At 57.2% G+C, this 18,425-nt stretch overlaps 2 protein-coding genes across 9 annotated transcripts in view; one reads left to right on the plus strand and one right to left on the minus strand.

Annotated features, from left to right (window-relative positions):
* Positions 1 to 9,350, plus strand: part of USP42 (ubiquitin specific peptidase 42) — a 42,999-nt gene extending 33,649 nt beyond the window's left edge. For all 3 annotated transcript variants that reach the window (XM_024123351.3, XM_024123366.3, XM_024123360.3), the window contains exons 13-18: positions 67 to 780; positions 899 to 993; positions 2,572 to 4,035; positions 5,079 to 5,379; positions 7,378 to 7,421; positions 8,360 to 9,350. In XM_024123351.3, coding sequence (XP_023979119.1) covers positions 67 to 780; positions 899 to 993; positions 2,572 to 4,035; positions 5,079 to 5,379; positions 7,378 to 7,416 — 2,613 coding nt within the window. In that variant the 3' untranslated portion in view covers positions 7,417 to 7,421; positions 8,360 to 9,350. The remainder of the gene's footprint in view (positions 1 to 66; positions 781 to 898; positions 994 to 2,571; positions 4,036 to 5,078; positions 5,380 to 7,377; positions 7,422 to 8,359) is intronic.
* Positions 3,951 to 18,425, minus strand: part of CYTH3 (cytohesin 3) — a 100,242-nt gene continuing 85,767 nt past the window's right edge. For 3 of the 6 annotated variants that reach the window (XM_055090613.1, XM_055090618.1, XM_028499798.2), the window contains exons 7-13: positions 17,547 to 17,659; positions 17,311 to 17,459; positions 17,008 to 17,119; positions 13,174 to 13,250; positions 13,013 to 13,084; positions 12,784 to 12,938; positions 9,599 to 12,620 (exon numbers count right to left, since the gene is read on the minus strand). In XM_055090613.1, coding sequence (XP_054946588.1) covers positions 12,548 to 12,620; positions 12,784 to 12,938; positions 13,013 to 13,084; positions 13,174 to 13,250; positions 17,008 to 17,119; positions 17,311 to 17,459; positions 17,547 to 17,659 — 751 coding nt within the window. In that variant the 3' untranslated portion in view covers positions 9,599 to 12,547. Of the gene's footprint in view, positions 3,969 to 9,598; positions 12,621 to 12,783; positions 12,939 to 13,012; positions 13,085 to 13,173; positions 13,251 to 17,007; positions 17,120 to 17,310; positions 17,460 to 17,546; positions 17,660 to 18,425 lie in introns of those variants that run through there. The other 3 variants (XM_055090616.1, XM_055090615.1, XM_055090614.1) reach the window with 3 other exon arrangements.

Consider the following 18,425-nt stretch of genomic DNA (forward strand, 5'->3'; position numbering starts at 1 on the left):
CCTCAGGTTTCTGAGTCTGCGACTGTTTCTGGAGCTCTCACCTGGCTGTGGTCTGCTTGTTTCCAGAACCCACCTCATCTAAACGGGACGGGACCCTTGAAGGACACGCCGAGCAGCTCCATGTCAAGTCCTAACGGGAATTCCAGTGTCAGTAGGACTGGTCCTGTTAACGCCTCAATGTCTGTTCAGAACTGGTCAGTTAACAGGCCCTCAGTTATTCCAGAACATCCCAAGAAACAGAAAATCACGATCAGTATTCACAACAAGTTACCTGTGCGCCAAGGTCAGTCTCAGCCTATCCTTCACAGCAGTTCTTTGGAGAGCCCTAACAAGCCCGCCAGCTCGTGTACCATTACCACTTCTGCCATACAGTCTACCTCGAGTGCCCCCTTGATGCCCGCGTCTGGTAAGGTAACAAAGCAGATCACCCTGAGGGAGTCCTGCCCTGAGCCTGTGATGAACGGCAGGTCCAAGCTGAGCTCCGGTGTGCTGGTCCCCTACGGCGCCGAGTCGTCCGAAGAGTCCGACGAGGAGGCGAAGGGCCTCGGCAAGGAGAACGGTCTCGGCGCCCCCGAGAGCGCGTGCACCCCTGCTCCGGATGCCGAAGATGTCGGGGCCTCTCCGCACGAGCTCCGAGAGCCCGTGGCTCTAAATGGTGCTACCGGTACGGACAGTGACCCGAAAGAAAATGGCCTACCCTCGGATGCTGCCACCTGCCCAGTCCAGCCTGCTCTACACTCAGAAAACCCCTTTTCTAAGGCAAACGGTCTCCCTGGGAAGGTGAGCGCGCATCGGCGGGGCTGGGGCGGCCTTTGCTTCCACCCTCGTGTCCGGCGGGTCACGTGGCTGGGTTTCAGGTGGCCCCCCGAGCTGAAATCCCTCTGTTTTTTTATGGTAGTTGATGCCTGCTCCTTTGCCACCTCTCCCAGAAGACAAAATCTTAGAGACCTTCAAACTCGGCAGCAAAGGGAAAGGCTCCACAGATGAGACGAGGTAGGATACCGTCCCAGGGCCGTGGGATGCGGGCTGGGGAGTCACAGCAGGGCCTGTGGGTGCGGCCGCTCGTGGAAGTCTCAGGGTGAACCTTTTGGACCCTGGAATGATTTGAATAACGATCTGTCGAACTCGTTCATGTTCCCTTTAAGAAAGTAAACACGTACGGGGTCTGTTAGTCCAGCTGACGGCCCCCCTCCCGCAGGGCCCCTCCTCTCTGGGGCCCCTCCGCTCCTCTCTCTGTCTGGGGCTCCTCAGCCTCCGGCTGGGCCTCCCGCCAGCACCGTCCCACTCAGCCCCCCGCGTGACAGGCACCAGAGGAGGTGTGAAGGGGTGGCGCAGGGCTTCTCGACTGTCCAGTAGCGAAGACTTTGTTTTGCTCCCTTTAGAATTCTGAAATTAAATTTCTCCTTAAGATAGATAGTCTGTCTCCACACTTAAAAAAAAAAAAAAAAGTCAGTCAGTGCATTGACCTCAGCGTCATGTAACGGGAGTAGAAGGAAGGGTCGGAAGGCAGTGGCGTGTCGCCGTGTGAACAGCCCGGGAGACGGTGCCACCGCAGGACGCAGGGTGGGCCAGCAGCTCGGCGCCACGCACAGGTCACATCACGCGTGTCAGCGCCGTGACGTCCTCCTGGTGGACGACTTCTGGCCAAGCTTTGACCAACCTGAGATCGACGCCCTGGCGTCGATCTCTGAGACAGCCAGGGATAGAGCCGGGGTTCTCACCCACGTGAGCGTTGGGACGTGGGCTGTTCTGTGGGACCGCCTGCCTTGCCCCCGCCCACTGGTGCTGGTGAGGCGCCCCCATCGTCGGGCTAACCCAAAAATGCACCCCACGGTTCAGAAGGGCCCTGCGGGGGGCGTGCCCTCACCAAGAACCACTGTTAGGAATGCTCACTTAGAAGAAGGAGCAGGGAGCACGCGCTCCCAGTCGACCCTGAAGAGGGGGCGCTTGAACGCTCGGTCCCTGGCAGGGTGGCTGTGCTCCTCTCTCTCGCCTTGTCCGGCTTAGCTGGTCTTCACACGTAACGTGCGTGAGAATTATGACAGCTGATTGCATAAGCGGTCAGTCCCCAGCTACGCACGTTGCTAACCTCGCGTGCGGCCTTGAACACGTCACTGCCACGCTCTAGGTCACATGTGTCTTCTGTGTCCCAGTAATTCAGGGAGCTCTTGGCTCTGTCTGGAGGTAGCTACTCTAGCTCCGAGGCTCCAGGAAAATTCAGAGAAAAGGGATCCAGAGGAAAAGTAAGAGCCCCATCGTTACTTGACTTTTTTGATGGTCTGGACTTAGTTATTAAGAAGAATGAGAAGTATATCTGAAAACAGAAGCCACCTAGAATTGCAGAATTATTATTGCTGAACAATGGGGTAGGCTTGATACAAATTTTTACATTTTTATTTAATGAGAAAATTTGAAGTTTCCAAAAATGATAAGCCCAGTTTTAGGTTTAAACCAGATGTAATAAAGCCATAAAATATTTAGTAAACGAACGATTTGAAGTGTTCGTCCCTGTAAGCCAGAAAGCAAACAAGTAAATGGCTGATTTCTTTCTTTCTTTCGGTGGGGCTGCAGTACAACTGGGACAGAGGAGAGGCCTCTGCAGGACCCTGGGGCTGAGCTGGAGGCTGGCGGCTCCGCTCCCGATTCCCGTGAGAACCTGGAGCTGGTCGCGAGTCTTAGCAGCAAATTCAAGAAGGTTTTGTCGCCCTCAGAGCCCAGCATCAAACCTACCAAAGAAGAAGTCTCTGAAAACATTTTGGCAAAACCCGAGGAGGCTTTGCCGAGTATCAACACCTTTTGTAACACCAACAAGGATTCCCTCGGGGATGATCAGCTTCCTAAACCGTGTGACCCTGGGAATTTAACAAACGATCAGAGCAAACCGTCCCAGGACGTGAAAGGGATGTTACCAGAGCGTCCCCAGGACCCGGCGGCAGCAGAAGCGGCGGGGAGGCTGAGCCCGAGCCCCTTGTCACGTACCGAGGGTGACTGTGAGCCTGAGCCCTTGGGTCACAGCAGTCGGGACAGAGGCACGGATGTGGAGGGTCCCCCTAAAAGCACAGGGGTGTCCGCGGATGGGGTGCCCTCTCCTCAATTAGACAGGATCGCAGAAAACCGTCCAGAGGGGGTGCCTGAGCAAAGCAACGGTGAGAGAGGTGAAGACAGTAAGGCCGGGCAGAAGGTCCAGGAGGCTTGTCCGGTGCAGGAAAAAATCAGCAGCCTCAGAAAGGTTGACCGAGGACATTACCGCAGCCGAAGGGACCGATCGTCCAGCGGCGAGCGCGCGCGGGAGGGCAAGAGCAGGACGGAGGAGCTGCGTCGCCGGAAGCGGCCCTGCCACAGGCAGGAGCGGTCCCGGTCCACGCGGCCCCGGCCCGAGCCCTGCGCCGTGGCCCTGCTCGCCCCCTGCCCCGGGTCCCGGGCCAGGTCCGAGCACTGGCACGCCCGGAGCAGGGGGGCCTCCGACCAGGAGTGGGGCCGCTACCACCACGCTGAGGGCGAGTGCGCCTGGGCCCGGGAGAAGCACTACCTGGACAGGGTGCGCTGGGAGCGGCGCAGGCACCAGCACGACAGGTACAGCCCGTGCCCGGCCCGCGAGCCGCGCCAGTGGAGGCCCTTCCACGCCGGGCGAGAGGACGACCGAGCCGGGTCCAACGGCGGCCGGCCCCACAAGGACCACTACAGAGGCCGCGAGGGCTACAAGCCGGCGGCCAAAGAGAGGGACCGGCACCGCTTCAGCAGCCCCCGGGCGGGCCTGGCCCACGCGCCCCCTCCGCACCCCGCTGACAAGTACGCCCACGACAAGGCTGCACTGGGGGCTGAAGACAGCAGCTGTGAGCTTGCCGGTCGGTTTCACGAACACGAGAACGTCAAGTCACGGAAACGGAGGTACGGTAGTGTAGGGAACGACGACAGCCATGTGGGAAAGCAAGCCTGTAGAAGCTTCCCAAAGGGTCCTTCAGAGGAGCCTAAAGTGAAGAAGCGCAAAAAATCAAAGAAGAAGAAGAAGTCCAAACACCGAGGCCGGGATTCCAGGTGAGGGTGCGTGTGCTTGGCGACAGGTGAAGGGCTGTGTCCCGTGTATGTGACTCTGCTTTGTATCTTTTATCGCTGTGGGTCTGGACTCCCTGTTTTTATGGATTCCTAAAACTTAGCTCTGTGTTAAGCTGGATCTTATTTCGTGGTATTTTAAAATGCCCGAAAAGCATCGTTTAAGTTGACGTTGCCGTTTTCAGTTAGTGCTTTTTAACTTCTAGGAGTAAGTGTGCGGTGTTTGGTAGATAAAACTTGGGATTCTTTGACTTCACAGTGATTGGTAATATGTTTATTCACAGATGTAGTTACAATTTCACATCTGCTGATATTGCCTTCAACCTCAGTGACTGCCGCGTGGCAGGAAACGGGAGGCCGCCATCCTGCTGAGCGTGCCCGTGACCCAAAGGGCCGAGGCACATCGTTTGTTGCATTTGCCTCTGTCCAGTTTTCTGTCTCCATTTCTCAGTTTGAAATCTCACTGGGACGTTTGTTTTTGTATTTTTAAAAAGCTCAATTGGTCAGTGGTTTTCTTGAAAATGAAAAACTTTTCTTGAGAAAAGAGAACTTCTCCGCGATGAGAGGGGTGAGCACGAACAGTCACTGCGCGGCGCGCGCTACACACCGGCGCCCCTTAAAGTCAGAGCCCTGGGCACAGGTCACCAGAAGGCACAGGGAAATAGTGGTTGCTTGAAGGCAAAGGACATCAAACCTCCTTCCCTCCTATGTGCCTGAGAGACACCTGGCAAAAATATTTTTTCCTTCAGCCGCTAGTTTCAGGAAAAACAGACGAAATCCTTCCTCTGGTGGTTTGGCCCTGGCTCCCCGCCCAAACAAAGCTGAAGGGCATCGGTGGGGATGAACTCATGACCCCAGACTTAAAAAATGATTACAACGAAAACAACGCATTTTTCGTTAGATAGGGGTTTACCCGCGTTCACGTAATGAGTGTCAACAGTAGGGGGTGTAAATCAACGTCAAAGACCAGTTCTCTTTGGGCCGGTTTGCTTGTCCGGTGGTTTGAGTTCTGGCTTTTTCTTCCGCAGGCGTCAGCAGGGCTCAGGCCTTTCGGCAGCGCACTCCGACGCCGACCTCCACAGACACAGGAAGAAGAAGAAGAAGAAGAAGAGGAGGCACTCAAGGAGATCAGAGGACTTGGTCAGAGATTCAGAACCGCACTTGCCCAGGGCCGCCAGCTGTGAGACTGTGGACCATTTCCAGAGAGCGGACAGCGCTTTCCCCCTCGCAGCCAGCCAGCCTCTGGACGGTGTGGGACCTTTCCGTGAGAAAACGAAACATTTCTCGACGGAAACCAGGGATGACAGGTGTCATCTAAGTGTGGCCCGGGTAAGAGGACGTACTTGGAACTGCGAATATAGAAACTCTTTTCTTTGGAAAGGGTGGTTAACACAGGGAAGGAGCCTCAAAGGGCGTAGAAGGTGTAAGTCCCCTCTGAGCTCCCCGCCCTGTGTCCTCTGCCCGACGGCTGGCCCGAGGCTGCCTTGGCCGGTCTCGACGGTTAGCCGTGCCGCCCCGGCGCTTTCTGGAGACCTGAGTTACGCGGAACCGGGAACCTCTGGAATTTATGGCTCTGAGTGTCTGTGGACCAGCACTTCTGTCTTTAAGCCAATTTTGATAGAAATATTGTTGTGGTACATTCTTTCTCTCCAGAATCCTTAAGCCTTTGGCATTGTGAGTAGAACCTAGAACTCAGTTTGGCGAGTGGCTCGCTGGACGTCACGCTTCAGGCCTGGGTTGGTGAAGCTCGGGCTCCCGACGGGGTTCCCTGGGTCCCTGCAGGCCTCTGGGCTCTGGGATTCCTGTCTGCTTTGCACAGTTCTGCCTTCCCTTGTAACTTCCCAGCCGTTTCTACTCTGATTGCTCTGAAAGCAGCCCCCCTTGCGTCCTCATCTGTTCCGATGACCTTCGACCCTGGAAGGAGCGCTGAGCGTATTTGAGGGGGCCGGGCGGCCTAGGGCAGGGCTGGACCGGCCGCCGCCTTTGCGCGGCCTGGTGGTGAGGAAGGATTTGACGTTTTTAAATGGTTGGAAGGGTCAAAAGAAGAATATTTCATTTCACATGAAAATCGTGTGAAATTGAGGTGTCAGTAGAGCCGCAAGGAGCCCAGCCCGGCCCGCCCGGCCGCCCGTCCACGGGGACAGGTTTGCTGGCCTCGCCCTGGACCCCTGAGGCGCAGCCTCGCGACCCTGCCCGCTGTCCCAGATGCCCAGGGGCCACGGGGTTCTCGGCTACGTGCTGGACCCGGGCGGGGCATCGTTTGTTCGGGGGCAGCCCTGTCCCTTCCAGTGGCCCAGTCCCACGATGGTTGGTGGCGGAGGGACGGGTGGCCGCACGGTGCACTGGCGTCAGCCGAGAGCTAAGGGGTGGGGTGTTCCGAGCGGCGGGCGGAATGCTGGGGCAGGCGGCGTGGGGGAGGAGCCGCAGGGACGGCAGGAAAGGGAAGCTGCCGCGGGTTTGCTCTGTGTGTTTGTTAAGAGGGGAATTATTTGCGTTTCCGCATTGGCTTCCCGTGAACAGTTCAGCGAGTCGGGGAAGGCGCTTGGTGGGGATGAGCCCCTCGCGATGTCTGCTTGGTGCTTGGGGCAAAGTGAAGGTGGGCTGTTCGTGTGCGTTCTGCGCAGGTCCGCGGGGATTCTACGTTTTTGCCAGAATCTTCCCCTTCCGGCTGCAGGTCTCTGGTGAGGACCACAGCCGGAGGCCGCCAGCGCACCTGCAGAGCTGGCTCGGGGGACGGTAGGTGGCGTGCAAAAAAAGCCCAGTAGTGGGCATGTGGTGGCCCAGACGGCGTCTCCAGAGGCTGCAGGCAGGGGGGTGGCCCCTTTCCTGTCCTCGATCTGATGGCGCCCAATGACCGGTGTGCTCCTGGCTCGGGCACCCGTCCCGTCCTGACCTCCCGGGAAGGGCCGCCTGCTCGGGCCCAGGCCAAGCATCGCTGTCGGCTGCTGGAGGCCGGGCCTCTTGGCCTGCGTGTGTCTGTCCCGGTGCCTTGACCACTGACCTCTCTTCCAGACTCCTGTTCTCTGGCGCCGTCAAGCTCTCGATTTCTTTGGCCTAAGATCTGTTCTCACCTAATGTTGAAATGCTGATGGGTTTACTGGGGTCAGAGTGGACTATTGCCGAGGGGACGTGGCCCTCAGTTATCACCTCAACTCTTGTTTTCAGTGAAACACTTGGAGACACAGCTTGTGTAGGACTGATTTCAGGCAGCAGACGTTAAGCTACTGAGGACTGCTTCTGAGTGTAACTGCGTAACGTACACAGAGCGTAGGCACTAAAATTTTTGCAAAACCATCATTAAAATGTTTCCTAACCTTTGCTTTCTAGGTGATTGAAAATGTGGCCTCAAAACAAAAAATTCACTAGTTACGGTAAGCTCTTTTCGTCTCGGTATGTTCTTCCTGTTTGTTTGTAGAGCCACTGAGGGGCCTTGAGGAGGGAGCTTTGGGCCTCGGCTTCGGGGGTAGCGGGTGGGGAGTCAGTCCTGGGGGCGGATTTGGGCCCCTTAAGTCAGAGAGTCGCTCTGCCCCCTCCCTCCCTTCCCTCCCTCGTTGTAAGAAAGTGAGGGCAGGTCAGAAGCTTCAGAATCAAGTCATTCGATAAACATTTGAAAGCTGGAGAAGCCATGTCCTCTCGCAGCCCCACCTGAGGGGCCGAGAGAGGGGAGCCCTTCCCGTGCCCGCCCGCCCCGCGCACAGAAAGGGCTCGGGCTTGGTTTGATCGGAATGGGTTTGGGGTGCTTTTTTACAGCAAATCAAAACCTGGAGTGTCATTTGCTCCCGGCCTCGTACTCAGTGGCCCCGGGAGGTGGGCTTGGTGTCCTGGGTGCGCTGCGCCTGCGGGGTTGCTCTCCGGAGGGAATTTCGTCCAAATGTGTAACTCCTGGTAGGCGGCGGGGGCGGGGGGGGGGGGTGTTTAAGCGAACTGTCTGCGGGAGATTAACTTGCAGTTGATTAACGCGCTTTACGGCGTGTCCTCAACGGGAAGACCCGAGCCGTATTAAGGAATTAGCCTCTTCCTACCTAGAAGCAAGGGAATCGCCGGGCTGCGGCGGCTCCGCGACGGCCGGGCTGGCAGGGCCGCGCCCAGCAGAGGGCGCCCTCCCCGCGGGCCTCCGCGCCACCGCCGGCTCCTTCACCGCCCGCGGGGAGGCAGGCGGGCTCCCCGCGGAGACGTGGGGGCGCCTGCTAAGGAGAGGGCGTGAATGAGCGTGAGTGAAGAAGAGAAGCCCCGCCCGGGGCTCATGGGGCGCTGGGCTCCCACTCCCTGCCTCTGGACCAACTAACGCCCGCTGCCTCTTGTCTTTCAGATTCCACGTGTTCAACAGAAGCCATCCCCAACCCGGCTTAAATTATAAATAGAGAAAACAACTTTGTTCAAATCTGTGTGGTGCTTCTTTAGTAAATACTGTACAGATTTTACCATGGAGGACTTTTTTTTTAGTTTCTACCTTTTCGTAATTACCCTTATTCCAAATGGATGAACACTTTCTACAACTGCTGACCATTGTAAAATACTGTGTATATAAATCACATTGAAAATAACGCCCTGGACTAGAACATCTCAAATGCTGCTTAATCACAGACTCAGGTTGATCACTCGTATTCCATGTAATGCTCCTCCAAGTTAGACATCCGGTGCAAGACCAGCCGGGAGACCATGGAGTTATTAAAAGTACAAACTGACAGCGTGTATATTTAATTTAAAAACTTATTTAAAGATTCACAAGCTCTCAACTAGACTTTTGAGAGCAGTCTGTTTAATGTCTGATACTAGAAACTAATTTGCTTCATATTTTAGTTGTATTCAAGATTTGAAGATGTATTTTATAGACAAGTTCTGTTTTTGAACTTTGTGGAACTATTCCAATCAATTTACCAGTTATGATGAGTATTTACATTATGAATGTATAATCCGAACATTATTTGTAAGGCCTACAGTATGTTTTTATTACATAACACTTTTTTATACAGTGTCTCGTCTTGACTATGATATTGGAGTCTGAGTTGTCAGCTTGGTCCCTTAAAGTTTCTAGTTACAGACAAAAAAATCATACTGTGATTTTATTTTTAATATGGATATGCTATCAAACTGTGATACACTTATAATTCACTGGTCCTGCATCAGGAGTTGGAGTGGGGAAAACTGTATTTAATACAGTTTGTATCTGAATAATCTGTATGGTTTATACAGTTTGTGTTGTTCAGAGATGTCTAAAGTTTGATCTTTGTTTTTTTAAAGATTAAAAAAGCACTTGCCCCACTGTAAATATACAGCATGTAAAATTTATATAGTATATAAATGGCAGCAAATTAAACCTTTTGTGTCTTATTTTTTACTGCTGTTTTCCCCATTTGCTTACAGACACTTCTCATGGACTTCTTTCTCTCTGCATTCACTTTCCTAAAACCTCTAAAGCTCAAGCCACGGGCTCTCAGTCCCAGACTGAGAGGTGCAGACCCCAGATGGGTGAGGGAGAGTCAGGCGCGGGCTGCTGGACCCGACAGTCTCCCTACTTTAAAGAACCCAGCCACAGGCAATCTTGTTTTACCAGTGCGTTTTTATTTAACCAACACAGTGTTTGCAATTTGACAGCCATACACTCTCCAACTTCACCGTCCGCTTTACAACAAAATATCAATAGATATAGGGTATTTCTTCATGCAAGTTGGAGTATATACACTGAATAACAAACACTCCAGAAGTCATATTATATATGTACATTATTTACATAGTAACTATATTTACTGTAAATAGAAATGTTTTCTAAGAAAAAAATAAAACAAGAAATCACAATGTGTGGTTTCTGGTCTACAACAGACCTAACTTCTCAGCAAAGCACATCTATGTAGATATATGCATTTTAACTTGAAAAATATGCATTGCTTTATATGCAGCATTAAATGCTGCTTCATCTATAAATAGCTCCTATTTGGACTCAGTCTGGTACCACATAAAAACTGCTCAAAACTGTTCCGTGATCCTGAAGACACTTGCTTGTCCGGGTCCAGGGTGGGCCAATTAAACCCCACATGTTAACGGGGGCTGGTGGGGCTGTGGAAGCCGCCGTCTCCCGCCCAGCGACCCCCTTCCCTGCCTCCTGCCCTCCGTCTCTGGAGGAGAGCTCTTTGGCCAGAGTTGCCACTGATAATTCAAGCACTGAGCGCAGACGGGGGGTGGGGAGGGGGAATAAACGGGGGACCACGCCGAGGTCCAGGCAGCCGGACCCGCACCCCACAGCCCTGTCAGGTTAACACCGTCACACAAAACCTGGAGTTACACGATTTCACGTTAACACTCCCGAGGGCAAGTGACACACATTCTGAGCACCATGGCCTTCTGCATCGTTCCGGGCAAATAGCCATCGGGCGAGGCTCCTCCACAGGTGGCCAGAGGAACAGATTTCTTCCAGGTGTTTCCTTACGCTCACTTCTCCCAGCCCCACCCTGAGGCAAACCCGAAAGACAGAAAGCCCTGAATCTCCAGGGTCCTACCTGGGTCAGACAAAGGAGAGACCGGTTATTCCACACAAAATCCTGATGGAGCCCGCGCCCCACGCAGCCCGCGTACGGGGCCAGCCCGAGGGGAGGGCGCTGCCGGGTCGTCGTCAGCAGTGTTTGGTCTGGTGGTCTGGGCAGCGTCTCTTTTCACGGAAGGCCGGGGCCAGAGTTGCATATATGCCAGTCACGCGTTTCAAGAATGCGGACTTGCCTTTCTCAAAACTAGAGGTTCGAATCTGAGGTATCAGTACAGTAGCAAAGCCTAAAAGCTTGGGAATGAACCAAAAAAATCAGTTTGATGCATGCCGGAGAGTCCTGGGCGCAGAGCCCTTGGCAGTCTGGTGTTACTTAGCGCTGCATCAAGGTCAGCTGCACCGAGGCCAAGGGCCCACAGCCGTTCCGTCTCAGCGCCAAGGCAAGCTCCCAGGAACGGTTCCTCTGCCCTTTACATCTCCGTGTAAGTGCGTACAGCCTGCGGCTGTCCTTCTCGGACTCTGCTTTTGCACAGGAGAGGTGATGACCTCTCAAGTGTGCAAACGGAGGGCGTGCTTTCGCGACTGGGGCAGGGAAAGGAGGTCCTGCAGGGGAGCGACCCTCCACCGGAACTGCCCCTGTGGGCAAGGGGGTCCTATATAGTACATACAGCCCCTGTGGGCAGGGGGGTCCCATGTGGTACATGTGGGGGTCCTGGCGGCGGAAATCAAGCTCCCAATAAAAAGGCATCTGCCACCAGCCCCGAATGTCCCAGCACCCAGCACCTCTCGGCCGGCCCACCTGTGCACCCTTGGGCCAGTTCTGCGACGTGCTGGGGCCCAGCTGCAGCCTGCCCTCAGCGCACGACTGCGCACCGCTCATTCAGCCCCCAGCACCCCGACAACCTCCTGGTCGGCAATCTCCAGCAGTCCCACCACCAGTGCATAGTGGGGTTTTAAACTATTTACAGAAAAGCCTAAGCGCTCCACTTCTTCATCGCCCCCCCCAGCCTGCTCTTTTCCCTCCCCATAACGGAAGATCACATCTCTGAAAACATGGAATAAGGTTATCTCTATCTCCTTATATGTCTACTCATTGCGTTCAGAAATCTGGTCCAATTATTCTAAGCATTCGTTTTGCCAACAAGTTTTAAGTAGTGAAGACAGTGGTCACAGCTGGTCTGAACCACGTGTTCAGCTGGACCACAGGACACTGCTGTTTGTGGGCGTCAGACACGGTCAAACACGAGCAGTTTCATGTGGTCCAACATAGACGCTGTCTATCCTGGGGTTCAGAAGTTACAGGACAAATGCCCCAAACCGAAATTTATATTTTAACAATTTGCCTCTTTAGAAAGTATCTGTGGGACCACAAAGTCTGAGCTGAACGGTCCCAGAGGACTGGACTCCGCCCTGCCCCGCCCAGTGCTGGTCGTCAAGGACACGTGCGCCTCCCTCCACCAGGAGCTCCCCTGGGCACCCCCCCCCAAGCGGGGCGCCCCCCCCAGCCCCCCGGGGGCTGCATACGTGTACACATGTAATTGTTCTCAGTGCACAGTATATTCCTGTGTCCAGAAGTTAAATTTATAGCTGCCATTCTAAAAATACTACTGTTAGAAAGTATCTTTCATTATAATTTGAGAATATAAAAAGTCATATAAAAGCTATAATCCTATATATCTGAGAAAAAAAACCTCAATAAAAAACTGGTAGCTTTTCCTTTCCTGTTAGGATACAAAACAGCGGCTTCCAGAACGGCGAACACCGCCACAAAGGAGCACGTGTGACCCCGCGTCTGCCACGCGGATTTTCACGGCTGAACCACCAGGCACAGCTGCTGGACGAGACTTCGAGAAGGATGCGCTCGGCGCCGGGAAGGGACGACGTGAGGCCCCTCGAGACCAGCGGGGGCCGCCGTCCCTGAGGAGCCAGGCCGGGGGTCCAGGGTGTCGCGGGGAGGCCCCCAGTCACTCTTTGCTGCGGGGGTTGAGTTTACTTTTACCTGCTGCTCAGGCCAGGAAAGCTCTATTTCTTATTGGCAATCCTCCTTTTCCTCGTGGCCAACATGTCATAGAAAGGATCCCTGCTGATACTCGCTCTGGGGGAAAAATGAGAAAGAAACTCGGTTAGGCGAGGAGGGCCGGGTCCTCTCCCGCGCGGCCCCGCCCCCTCTGCCCCCACCCCACATGACCCCCCCACAGTCCCGGGCCCCGCCCCGCGGCCCCGCCCCCGCCCCCGCGGCCCCGCCCCCGCGGGCGCACCTGATGGACTTCATCCACTCCTCCTTCTCCTCGGGGCTGGGCGCCGAGATGCGGTACACCACGTGGTTGCCCTCCACCACCCGGCCGTCCGCCTCCGTCTTACAGGCTTTGATGACCTGCCCTTTGTGGCTCGGGTTATAAAGCTCGAAACAGTTCTGGTGGAGACAGACACGACAGTCACCCGGCGCCGGGGGAAGGGGAGGGGAGGGCGGCGGGGAAGCCAGCTTACGGGTTTCCGCGGGTCTTCCACCTCCCGGATGCTCAGGTTCTCCAGCGGGATGATCCCCCGGGGCTCCTTATCCTGCGGGAGGAGAGCGCTCAGCCAGCCTCCCCTGGCACCCGCGGAGGGTCCCGCGACGCGACGCGGAGGACGGGCAGCCCCGCACTTACCGTCGTGTATTCAAAGTAATAGAGGCAGTTGTCGGTGAGGATGAACCAGCGCCGCTTCCAGGTCTTCACGCGCCCCCCTAGGAGCACAGGGACCCCGTGAGTCAGGGCGGCGCGGGCCCTGCACAAGTTAGTGCGCTTTTCGGAAATGCCACAGGGGCCGAGCTGGGTTTTAAGTTTCCTTCCTCGTGGAAAATGTTTCACATTCTGCCCCCCGCCCCCGCCCCGATTCCGCCCGACACTCAGCCAAATGCTGGCCGTGCTGTGCTGCCTGGCCCGCCCCCGCATGCACCCCGCCCGCCTGCGCGGCACCCAGATGACCCCGAGCGAGCGCTTCCCAAATCTGCTTCCTGGAAGAGTTAGTCCTGATGGATGGTCTTAATTTCCCCACATGGAAATGACAACAGGATGAAGTCAGCGCCGCTGCAGGTCTGTCCAGGACTTAATCCTGTTACGTCAAGGCCATCATCACATTACTGAGGACTTCAGGCGGGCCTGGGATCCATCGAAATCGATTACGCCTTGGCCCAGGGAATTATTAGATTGAATTAATCTCTTAAGATCTGGGACACGTGTACACACACATACACACACACACACACACACACACACACAGCTCATCTGCACCTACTCTCTTTACACTATGGAAAAGAAAATCTCTTTTACCCTCAAATATACAGGAGAAACAAACTGGTTTCCATTTCTAGTTTTTGCTCCTGATACAAAGTTTATAAACACAAAAACTGAAAGAGAAAACATGAGCCTGGTGACAGATGCCCACGATCCATGGGCACAAGGTAAGCAGCAGCTCCCCTTGACCCACTGCTTCCCAGGGGACGTGCAGGCAGGCGAGACCCTCATGGCCAAGGGTCATAAACCCGGTCTCTGCTGTGAGGAGCCTGGGGAGCCCAGACAGGGACACGGGGGGACATGAAGGAACACGAAGGTCACCCTGAGGGCCTAGGCACGAGGGCCTGACGTTTGTGGAGATCTGGTGGGGGCGGGGGAGACACGCATGAGGACACCCAGCTGCAGGGAGGGAGCCCCGCCTGCAGATTCAGTGCCACTGAGGGGTCCTCAGGGACTGAGACCCTCACCCCTGCGTCCCTGATGAGACGTCTGTCCTCGTGACAGCCGCAGGCGGCCATGCGGGGAGGCAGCCTCAGCCATGCCCGGAAGGAAGGTCCCCAGATTCCCCAGCTCCCCCCATCTCGCTTCCCATCCCCGTCAGAAGCCTTCATTCCCCCAAGGCCTCCATCCCCTTGAGGCACCCCCCCAACCCATCTCTCTCAGACCCATGGGCTGGGTTCTCACTCCCCGAACCCTGCGTGCAGGCTCATCAGGGCTCCCTGTTCCCTGGAAGGCCTCTCGGCTCTTCGTACCTGGGTTCCCACCCCACTGCGCCCAAGTTCAGTGGCAAGTCTGGAGAAGCCCTCCCTGGTCCAGCTCTTGAGACCACGGGAGCCTCTCGGGCCGGGGGCTGTGGGCATCAAGATGGAGGTGTGTGGTCTCCGTTGACCCGAGCCCAGCCCAGCGCCGGGCCCGTTTTCAGGGTGGCTGGTGGTGACACTCTTGGTCTCCGAGCCCCAGCAGGTTTTGATGCAGGAGACCGGGCGGCTCCGCTCATGCACGTGTTTGCGGCTGGACTTCGGGACGCGGGGACACACACACACCTACAGGAAGGAGCCTGGCAGCACCTGACTAGTATAAGCACCCACCTTGTCTTTGTAAACACCCTGCTGTCGGCATGGCTGTTAGCAGACACGCCCTCCCGTGCACACCGCGCACGCCTCTTCTCCACGCCAGCCCCACTCGGACCGCACTCCTGTCTGCGTTAACACAGCTGACTCATTCTCAAAACCCAGTGACTACATGGTATTTACTGTGCCAGCGTTAAGCGACACCACCAAGCTCTGCTCTGGTGGGGCACCCGGGCGTCCTGGAAGTGCTGTGTCCTCTAACTTTACGATGAGAACCAACCACGCAAGGTCACACTGTGATCTCCGTTCCTATCCCAGCACGTGCGTGGCCACAATTCTGGCCTCTCTGCCCGTGTCCAGGCCATGCAGGGGCCCAGGGCCGCGTGTCCTCACCGAGTCCAGGTGCCGCACCCAGGCCCAACCCAACGCGGCCTCCGCATCTGCTTCCTGCAGACAGACCGCCTCCTCGGTTCCTCGGGGGCTGACACCCGGGGACCCTTCCCAGCAGCTCGGCCAGCGTCAGAACTGTTGGCAGGAGTCTGGAGCGCAGACGGGCCACCGGTGTGCCGGGACCCCCTGGGGACGCTAACAGCCCTGAGAGCAGGGCGGCCTCGGGAGCCGAGGCTCCGGGCTCCGGGCGTGAGCTGCGCCGCCACCAGCTCTGTAGCCTCAACAGGAAAACGAGCGCGTGGCCTCGGGAGCAGGGGAGCAGCAGACCCTGGGCGCCAGCCAGCCCTGCGGCTCGTGACGGTGCTCTGTGCGCTGGCGCTGTGGCCCGCTTATCTGCTCAACCAGGTCACAGCCCTGTTGTCGCTCGTGTTGTTCAGTCTCCAGAGCCAGCCGCATCCCCACTGGCACCGGGGCACACTGGCTGCCAGGCCCGCTTGTGCTGTCACCATCCCGAGGGGGGCACTTGCTGGCAACACAGCAACGGGAAGGGCCCAAGTGCTGTTCTGGCACCTTCCTCTGCCCTCACCACAGGACCACAGGCTGGATGGGATCTCAAAGTCTGGTGCCTCTGCAAGGTTACTCAGGCATTCAAGTCCAAGGCTACGGTTCTGGGTTTTTAGGCAAAGATCCAGAACTCTTCCAAACCCTGGCATAGCCAGAGAAAGGTCAGACCAAGACCCCAAATCAGAACAGCTGAGCGGTGTTGTGCACCCCCACGCCCGCCACGCTGTCACCAGGCCCATGTTTATCCTCTCTCAGTTAAGGGCACAAAATCACCAGCACTCTGTAGGCCCCAGTGTTTGCAGAGTGCCTGGATGATAAGTCAGATCGCTCAGGCTCCAATGTCACAGGAAGGTGGAAATCCCAACCCCGACCAGAATAAAGGCCCCCTACCAACTCCTAAAATTGCCCAGAAAATAAAAATGCTATTCTACTTGTTTGTCAGTGGTTACGAAGCCCTTAAAGCGCTGCTGGACGCTACCCATGTGGTGCAAACCTGCACCGGCCGGTGAGCGGGCGGCGGGTGATCCAGCTGTCCTGCGCCGGCGCTCAGGCCCTGCGGATGCGGAGGCGCGAGCTTGTTTCCCCCGGGCACCCCCACGCGCCTCCGGTCCCTCACTCCTCACCCAGCCCCGGGTGGGCGTCGTGGCCAGCGCAGCCTGCAAGGTGGACGAGGTGACCCCAGCACATCCGAAGCCACAAGGGCCAGATGGATGACAGCCAAGTCAGAGCTTCACACAAACCGACAGAGAGAAAGGAGAGGAAAGAGCAGCTGGGAAGGGGCAGGAAGCCACTGGGTACGTACCTCCTAACGCAGAACAAGCAGGGACAGCCCGTCACAGAACAGAAAGGTGGGAGCCACAGGCAGAAGGAAAACAACAAGAAGGCACATTTAAACCACTCATCAAAAATCAGCCACACCAAACCAAGAGAGGCGGCAGGTTCCGGGGTGGCGGCGCCTGCCTCTGGTACAGAAACTGCCGTGGGCTTATCTGGACACTAGGGGGGGCAGTTTGCTGGGACGGGCACCGCGTGCGGCCCCGGCAGCATGGCCTCGCTCGGCCGGCCGCGTGGGACGCTCCGCGGAGCGTTCGTGCCTCCGGTCGGGGAGGCGCTGCAGGCGCCGCGGGGGCTGCTGCCGCGGGAGGAGGGGCCTCGGCTCGGTCCCGCCCCCGGCGCCGCTCACCCAGCTTCAGGAGCCAGCCCTCCCGGTCCGGGTTGAAGAACGTGTGCGTCAGGTCGTTGCCGTCGTCCTCGGGAATCTTGAACGGCTCGTTCTTGATGCTCTCGTACAGGTTCTGCGAGGAGGGAAGGCGGCGGGCGCGGGGGCTCAGGCGGAGGCGGAACGGCCGCCGCCGCGTCGCCCCCCCAACACGGGGCCCAGGGACCCTGCGCAGACGCCGTGAAACAAACGACCTGGCGCCGCTGCCCTAGCTGAGCCTGGCGCTCCTGAGCACAGAGCTCGGGGACGGGGGACGCGGGGGCTCACCCGCAGCAGCTCCTCGGGGAGGTCCCCGCCCTCGTTGATGCCACGGTTCATGGTGACAAAGCGCTCGGCTGTGGGCTTGTCGCGCACGTTGTGGTTATGAAGGCTGGTGTTGAGCATGATGATGGCGAAGGACAGCACGTAGCACGTGTCTGGGGGAAGTCAGGGCCGCGGGGCGTCAGCGCTGGCCCAGCGCGCGCCGCCCCTGCGTGTGCCTGGCGCCCGCAGCCCGCGCTCACCCGTGGACTGGAAGACACCGGGGTTGCACAGGCAGTAGCGAGCCGCGAACGCTTCCATCATGCGGTCGATCTTCTGCGCCTCGCCCGGGAGTCTGAAGCTCCACAGGAACTGCCTGCAGGGGGACGAGAACCAGCGGGGGATGCGCGTCTCCACAGCCCGGCTGGGCGGCGCCTCCGCGCCTAGAGGCCCCGGCCGGGGCTGCGGGCGGAGTGCGGGGACCCACGGGACACAGTGGCACGGCCGCTGTCTGTGCTCCGCCACCCACTTGCGGGAGCGAGTCGGGAGCCCCCGCGGCTCTGGGCCAGACACTGACCCAGAGGAACAGAACCCACGTGGATGCGCCCAGGCTCGCCAAGCCTGCACCTCCCCATGACACCGCTTTCAAACACTGAATCTAAAACTCCTGAACCACGGCTGCAGGATTGGAACCGGCCAGTGTGTCCTTCAGCCGAGGCCAGGAGCTGAGCCCAGAGGCGCGAGTGTCAGACAGCAACACGGCTGCCACCTTGCTCCACAGGTGGGGGAACGGCCATGAGGAAACGGGCTCGAGCTAGGGCAGAGCACAGAGGAGAAGGGCCAGACCAGGACCAGCCAAGGCCGTCGGGCACACTGGGGCCAGGGGTGGCCTCGGATGGCAGGAAACCCACACCCTCCCAGGCACACGCTGGGTGTCCACACGGTTGGTGTTCAAGGCCAAATGTGGCGTAAAGTGGGCCCGTGCCCGGGCGGCACCGAGACCATGCGCAGAAGTGGGAAGGAGGCACGCCCACAACTGTCAAATATCACACAAAATGAAAAAGCAAAGCAACTATGAATGGAACGCAGGACCAGCGGCCACAAGGAGGCAGGCGTGGCCCGACACCCCCCACCCCCTCCCC

The sequence above is a fragment of the Physeter macrocephalus genome, chromosome 14 (assembly GCF_002837175.3).
Source record: "Physeter macrocephalus isolate SW-GA chromosome 14, ASM283717v5, whole genome shotgun sequence".
Taxonomy (NCBI): Eukaryota; Metazoa; Chordata; class Mammalia; order Artiodactyla; family Physeteridae; genus Physeter; species Physeter macrocephalus.